This window comes from Salvia miltiorrhiza, chromosome 8 (genome assembly GCF_028751815.1).
Source record: "Salvia miltiorrhiza cultivar Shanhuang (shh) chromosome 8, IMPLAD_Smil_shh, whole genome shotgun sequence".
NCBI classification, from domain to species: Eukaryota; Viridiplantae; Streptophyta; class Magnoliopsida; order Lamiales; family Lamiaceae; genus Salvia; species Salvia miltiorrhiza.
The window spans coordinates 9,519,992-9,528,218 of NC_080394.1; the positions used below are offsets into that span (position 1 = coordinate 9,519,992).

Here is an 8,227-nt window from a genome sequence, read left to right on the forward strand (position 1 = left end):
TATATCTTATCAACTATACAAAGTAAACAACCTTTAAAAAGTAAAATGATCAAATAAGTATAAAATTAATTAATCCATCAAAGTGAATGGCTGATTGACTTAAATTATTTTTATCTCTCACTCAATTAAACGCCCCTTAAAATATTATTAAATCAGATCATCAAGAGTATCGAAATCTTATTTTTAGGACGTTTTATCTTATTTTTGCTGTTGACAGCGAAAAATACAAAGTGATGCTGCAAGTGAAGAGATGACACGCGTGTAATCATTTTCTCCATCCAATTTGATAATGCACTATGGAAAAACAAAAGTATTGTGACTTGCTGATATTATAAGGAAGAGCTAAGGATATAACTCACAAAATTGAATTTCTTAAAGCTTTTAAAAACAAATGCCATTAGTTCAACACGCAAAAAATCTAGTATCTGCTAATACATCACAAAAGAAAAAAAATACATCAAAAAATGATCAAACGTAAGCAGTATTCAAAGAAAAAGATGTCTACTAATGTAGTTGATAAGTCATAGTTTCCACAATCAAAATCATCAGTTATTTCCAACTTCAACACACAAGATTCAAATTCCATCCGTCATACACAACCTAAAACACCAATAATTATGATCAATACACTGCTTGCCAAATTATATAGTTGAAACATTTCCTACAGTTATCCAGTAACGATGTATTTTCAGGTTAGTAATCAGATACGAAGGGATTAATTTAAGCTAATTCCAAGATCTAACAACTAAAGTCAGAAATTGGGGTGTAAGAATGAATTAGATTGCACCTATTAATATATAGAAAAGAGAAAAAAGAGGTTGAGCTAAGTAAGAAAACCAATATCAATATGCATATTACTTCCACTGCTTATTAAAACCTACTCAACGCGAGTTGGTTGCATCTACTAAAATACCTTCAAGATAACACAAATTCATTAGGCGGGCGAAGGCAGACGAGAACCTCGTGCTCCTCTGGTCCCACGCGATGTTTAGGCACTTTGATCTCAAGAACTGTTCCACTCTTGTCAAAGTAGGCTTCAAGCTTAGCATCATCAGGGATCCGTGTGGGCAGAGGGATTTCTCGTCTGAACTCTCCCGCTGGACAGTGCTCTGGAGCCGGATCAGTGAGTTTGAAAGTCCGCTCGTTCCTCTGAATAAATGGCATGCACGCTGTGCTCACCGACGAGATCTTCACCACACCGTGTGTCAGATTGTTCCACCAGTGCACTTTCACCCTCTCAGGATCAGCGAAAGGGAGGGTTACCAGAATCAGATATCCTTCCTCATCCTCGTAAATGGTCTTGGCTGCTGTAACAGGGCCATATACATCTCTCACCACCCCGCTAAACTCATTCAACCAAGGAGGCTCTGCCGGATGAAACTCTGCATCTTGATGTCGATCTCCGTTGAGATCATTAGGCAAGCAGCAATCTTCATCATTCCCATGTGCGAACATGTCTTTCCTTTTCTTGTTGCAAGCAGACGAGAGATCAATCCCGTTCCCATTTACATGGTTTGATGGCTGAGTTGATAAATTCAGACCCGAGCCGTTAAGCAGCTTCTTCGCAGGAGGGTGTGTTTGTACATTGTTCTTCAGCTGCGAAAACGGTCTTTCAAGCTCAAAATCCGTGTTTGGAAGGGTCCTCCAAGAACTAAACTCTTTTGCCTCAGGCGGGATAGAAAAGTTAAGATCTCTCCCGGTTAGTTCCACCCACTTCTTCTGTTCCTCCTCATCGAGGCCCATGAGAATGGGCGATGGAACCAGTTCTATACCATGCAAACACTGGGGATTCGAGAGTCCCCTGTAGTACTTGCGCTGCATTTTGTGAGACCGCACAAAACCCTTATCAGCAGTAAACGGAAAGGGGCGCTGGCCCTGGCGCGAGTGGCCATTCATGTAGCTTCTCAACTGCATCTTACCTAATGCATTTTCCGGCCTCTCCTTAAAAACCCACATATACATATTCTCCATATCATGTTGCACCAGGAACACATCCAGTTGAAGATCAGATTTATCGAAACCCGAAACAACACCATTGCTGTCCCAAACAACATTGCACTTGGACTTCTCCTTCAAAACAGGCTTGAAATAGAACCTAAAGAAGAACCAAGCACCCCACACACTATCCAATCTCTTGGCACACTTTCTCCCAATCTTAGGCAAATCAATCAGCTTATCTGATTCATTAACCTGGTGCCCTAGCCCAACCTCAAGCATATCAAATGTGTCGTGGTTCCACGACTGCGGGGGAGGGCTTGGCTCCACAGACAAGGGGAGATTAATATCCGGTGGCCCGGAAAGAATAACCTGCCTATTCATGTCACGTTCCGATTCCTCGTGACAGGTAGCTATTGAATCCATAGACAAGAATGTTGAAGGGGGATAATTCTCAATGCTTAAGCCACTCAAGAAATCTTCCCCCATTTCCTAAGCTTATCCTACCCTCAATAATTTTAATTTACAACCACCAAAATCAAGACGGGAAACACAACACCTTTATACAAAAGTTCCACAGGCTATAAAATCAACAAATCAAAGGGCAGACAAGTTCCACAGAAACGAACCTCTACATAATCACCTTAACACTCATCTTCACAAAGAACACATTCCATCTTTTGAACTCAAATCGAAAAGGTTACTAATGGATTTGATAAGATCGATGACACCCAGACAAGCATAAAGAATAGGGCAAAATAAAGGTACAAAGAAAATGAAGAACTTTACGAGATTTTTAAAAAAAATTTACAGGGATGGAAGAGAAAAAAGACCAGAAAATAAGAAATTACCTCCGGATTGTAAATCACAGAAAAATTTTAGAAGATGCTGAGTTCGTAATTCTATGAGAAAATGTCCAACTGGAACAGGAAACAGTCAGACAGGAAATTGAGATTATTATCATTATTATTAGTATTTAATTTATAATTTATTATAGAAAGTGATAACAAACGGTGACGGTTTCCGTTACAGAGTGATAAGGGGGTAGGGTGTGATAATAAACGTGTTGGTGATAAGCGGTTCGACTGAGATTGGGACCACACAAGAAAGTTCGTTGCATTTGCGCTCTAAATTAAATTTAATATAAAATCTCATTTTCAATTGCTCACGATTTTGGATTTTTATTATTGTGGCTCGTATATTTCCATACAAGTACGAAAAGGAAAAGAGGCAACTTGTGAAATACTAGTCTATCTATTTATTATTATAGAAAAATGAACAGTAGGCATTTTTAATAATAATAAAAAAAAGGATAGCAGCCATTGAAGTTACTAAAATATCTGTAAATGCGATTAATACAAATACACGAAGTTTAAATTGTGGAATCGTGTGGCGTTCACGAAATCATGTACACAATGAGAGACTGAACGATGACGGTGAAGAAAAAGTGGTAGTGTTGAGTGTTGACATAATATATATACTCTTGAACGTTTAAAATATATATATATATATATATATATATATATATATATATATATATATATATATATATATATCTACTTTTGAATCTTTGATTTATAGAATTGGGTTATTAGCCTCTAAATACACGAACTTTTTATATTTTCTGAAATTTAACATGACTTTTATTTTTAGCCCACAAATACACGAACTTAGCATTTTTTCTGATTTTTGACATCAACATGAAAAAACTCTATTTATTGTTGAGGTGGAGGTCAGAATACATGACATGAATTACAAAAATATGCACTTGAATAGAGTAATTTGATTCATTATTTTGATTAGAGAGTGAATGACATGGTATACCGGCCTTCACGTCAATAGTAAATTAGAATTTTTTCTTGTCGATGTCAAAAATCAGAAAAAATGTTAAGTTCGTGTATTTGTGGGCTAAAAATAAAAATCATGTTAAATTTCAGAAAATATAAAAAGTTCGTGTATTTACAGGCTAATAACCCTATAGAATTCTCCAATAAGTTGAGGATTTAACTAGACAATCTGGCACACTGTCTGGCCTCAATCCATGCAAATAATCCATGCCCATCGCATATAAAACCATATGGATTATATAATTTTTTGATATAGCCCTACAAATAAATGTAGTGTTAATAGGGGAATCTACCCACTCTTATAATCTATCTTACAAAACTACCCACACTACCCAAAAGCAAAAGTGATGGTGATAGGCATGATTGGTTTTTTGTAAAAGTTCTTACATAAGTACAATTGTGTAAGAAAATGTGTAAGATAAGTAGTTAAAAATGCACAAAATCTGATAAATGTGCAATTATTGTAAAGCCACGTCACTTTGTAAGGCTGAAATGCCCTAAGTTTGAAAATAATGAGGATACGTTTGTGTATAATAAAACTAGGGCTGAGCATAAACCGAACCGGACCGAAAAAACCGACCGAACCGACCATATTTGGTTCGGTTCGGTTTTTGAATTTCTGGGTCGGTTTTCGGTTCGGTTCGTAAAATTAAAAACCGACCAGGTATCGGTTCGGTTTCGGTTTCCTGGCCATGGTTCGGTTCTCAACCGAACCGAACCGATATATATATATATATATATATAATATATTTAGTTTAGTCAAACCCTAACCTAAAAGTAAGAGTTTAGATTTTGAATCCCTCCAGTCTCCGCCGCTGCACACAACACTTCATCACTTTCTTTACTCTTCCCACCCCACACCCCCGGCGCCACCAGGCCCACCACCCCCCACCCCCGGCGCCACCTCTCCCCCTCGGGCCTCGGCCGCTCAGCGACTAGCAGCAGGCTGCACGACGATGCAGCGGCAGCAGACACAGCGCGACGCAGCAGCAACAGACAGGAGCTAGCCCGCGCGACGCACCCTTCTCCGGTTCTTCCCTCCTCCTGACGGCGACTGCTCTCCTTCCCCTCTGTCTGTTCAATGTTTTCTAAAGGCTTTCAAGTTGAACGCCATCTTATTATATTCTTCCCAATGTTTCAGATATTATGATAAGGACTAAAGACAATTTCTGCTGATATGTGTGAATCGCTGATGTTTTATGGAATTTTTCTCTTGAGATTTTGAGATGTGAGGTAGCAGCATGTTTTTCTTGATAATTTAGTGGTGTTAATTGTTATTTTTGAAAGAAAAAAGAAAAATGATGGTTCGGTTCGGTTACCGACCGAAACCGATCGGTTTTGCTTGGTTCGGTTTTGGTCGGTTTTAGGCATTTTGGCGGTTCGGTTCGGTCCGACTTCTAGGCAAGTCGGTTCGGTTTCGGTTTTTATAAATCGGATCGGTTCGGTTCGGTTTTGAACCGATGCTCACCCCTAAATAAAACAGTAATACGAGTGCTGAAAAATTCCAATTTAAGTATATTATGAATCACAAAAAAATTCTGAACCTAATGGGTCAATTAGCCGCCAGTAAAACCTAGCCGCTCACACTAGCCGCCGGTGTTTTTTTCCAACGGCTAGTGTTAGCGGCTAGGATTTACTGGCGGCTAGTTGACCCATTAGGTTCAGAATTTTTTTTTATTCACAATATACTTAAATTTGAATTTTTAAGCACTCGTATTAATGTTTTATTATACAAAAACGTATCCTCATTTTATATTTATTTTTTTTAAAATATATTTTCTGAAAAAGAAGTACATATTATAGAAGGAGATTGACAAATTTGGTTTATTGTGGGGTAATAAGTCTCAATTTATTGAGTTTATTTGAATGAACATGAATTAATAGCGTAACACATAAAATAATAGCAAATGTTGGATAAAAAAATTCTAAACTCATATATTATGAAACAATAAAACATTATAGAGCTTACCACCTTATTAGCCGCTACAAATTCGTATCCGGCAACACTAGCCGCCGGTCAAAAAGCTCCGCGGCTAGTGTTGCCGGCTAAGGATTTCTGGCGGCTAGTCACACAATTTCATTCATAATGATTTTTTATATCACAATATACATAAATATGATTTTTCAGCCTTCATATTAATGTTTATTCTATTTTTATTTTTTTTGAAGACCTAAGTCTAAGTCATGCGTGATTGGACAATTCAAACGGCTACAAGACCTAAGTCTAAGTCATGCGTGATTTGAAGACCTAAGTCTAAGTCATGTTATAACTTGTAATATTTTGTTATGAAATTTGAAGTGTTTTTGGGAGAGATATAGAGAGAAGCATTCACGGCTATTGTTTCTTCTTCTTCAAAACCATTCACGACTATGGCTTCTTCTTCAAACCAAGTAAGTATACTACATTATTTAGATTTGTGAATAAATTGAACATGAATTAATAGCATAACATGTCAGTGGAGCATCTGATATCAGAGTCGTCGAGCATCGCGTGGGGCAATAGTCACACCCTCGACTATGAGCGCAAGATAGGCAGTAGCATCTACGAGTTTTGCATCCCCTCGGACCAATAGATTATGTATTTCTATTTTATTATGATTATTTTGCATATCGACATTAAGATTAGATCTTGGAGTATTTGTTTTTGTATGTTTCACTTCGTTTTCAATTGCAACATACATAAAACAATAAAATAAGATTAAAAATACAACTAGACGCCAGAAAATCACTAGCCGCTGGTCAAATTCGCTGCGGCTAATGAATTTCTAGCGGCTAGTTGGATATTTCATCTTATTTTACAGTTTCATGCATAACCAATGTATCTCAAGTTATGTTATGCTATGTACTCAACTTTAATATAAAACATTGTTCACTTTTCTAAATTCTCATTCATAATTTCAACTCATAGTTGTTATGACATGTCAATGTTGCTCATTACTAGAGGCGTATGTTTTCTGCTTCAAATATTTCAAATCAAACACTTGAATAGTTTCTAAAACATCAAAAAAATGATAAAACCCAAACTAGCCGCCAGAAAATCGTCTTTTAGGAGCACTAGTCGCGGTGTTTTTTGTGGGGCGGCTAGTGCTCCTAAAAGACGATATTCTGGCGGCTAGTGCAACATTTGTTGTTTTTGTTATGTTTTATAGATGATGCAATTGATATCTAAAAAAAAGTTTTGATTACAATGCCAAATTGAACACATCAATTACTCCAATATGGTTGTTGAAATAGAAATTTTATTAGAAAGGAAAAAAAAAAAGACATGAGTCAAAACAAAAGCAGTCTAAAACACCCGCGAGAAACAACGGGTAAACGAAAACAAACACCCAAACTATGAGAAAATATTTAGAGATTCATCCTCATCCAAAGAGTCGTCGTCGTCCAACATATCTCCCCATCTTTTAGAAACCACCGCCGACATAGCTCGAGCAGCGTCGGAAGAAGAATGAATCACAAAATTTTGTAGAATCGCACCTTCATCCTGAGCATGTTGGACTTTATTCAAGAACTCCACTGGCACAATATGTGCTCCTGCGCCCTGCAAAACGGCACCATCCGCACGACTCTTACTCATATCCATACCATTCTTGATTATACGCCGGAGCCGGTGCTTTATAGAGGAATCGGAAACCCTTCCCTTCTTGGTAGAACCCTTTGGACGCCCACGGCCGCGAGGTATGGGTGAATCCTCCAGCATCGCCTTTCCTGGCATCACCACCAAAGCTAGATCCGATTGCGGGACCTGAAGCATAGTCTCCGCAGAGGAAGACGACCCAAGTTGGGCCTCAGGGATGACCTGATGCAGAATCACCGCAGAAGAGGGAGACCTGGGTCGGGCATCAAGAACAGGGTGCCCACCAGAACCCGTCGGAAATGGTTCCCGAGGTGAAAGGGACGCCGAGGGGTGAGGACCCTCAAACGGCCCCTTAGGCAAAGGCTGCGTGAGGACGCTCCAATATGGTTGAATTAATTTAATGTTATATTTGATGTACGAACCTATGGAATACCATATAAAACTTGAAAATAATATGAATTCACTAACTAGCCGCCAGAAAATCTCTTTTTAGGAGCACTAGCCGCGGTGTTTTTTGTGGGGCGGCTAGTGCTCCTAAAAGACGATATTCTGGCGGCTAGTGCAACATTTGTTGTGTTTGTTATGTTTTATAGATGATGCAATTGATATCAAAATGAAAAGTTATGATTCCAACGCCAAATTGAACACATCAATTAAGAATACGTATGATACATTGAAACATTCATAACAAGCCGAAAAATTAAGCAAATATATATATTCTGAAACAAAATAATATTTACTAGCTAACAGACCCATTAGCCGCCAGAAAATCCTTAGCCGCGTTCACTAGCCGCCGGTGATTTTACACGCGGCTAGTGACGCCGGACAATAGTATTATGGCGGCTAGTTTATTTTTTAGATAGAAAAT

The 8,227-nt window shown here is 38.2% G+C and overlaps 1 protein-coding gene across 1 annotated transcript; it reads right to left on the minus strand.

The window, feature by feature from the left end:
• Window positions 1-351: 351 nt before the first annotated feature.
• Window positions 352-2,899, minus strand: LOC131000773 (uncharacterized). The gene is made up of 2 exons (XM_057926845.1): window positions 914-2,899; window positions 352-600 (listed from the first exon to the last, which is right to left on the minus strand). The coding sequence occupies exon 1, from the start codon at window positions 2,422-2,424 to the stop codon at window positions 916-918; it is 1,509 nt and encodes a 502-aa protein (XP_057782828.1). The 5' UTR covers window positions 2,425-2,899; the 3' UTR covers window positions 352-600; window positions 914-915.
• Between the last annotated feature and the right edge of the window lie 5,328 nt (window positions 2,900-8,227).

What these genes read in the sequence shown, in the direction of transcription:
- LOC131000773 (XM_057926845.1), bottom strand. Translation starts at nt 2,424, where the DNA reads ATGGGGGAAGATTTCTTGAGTGGCTTAAGCATTGAGAATTATCCCCCT.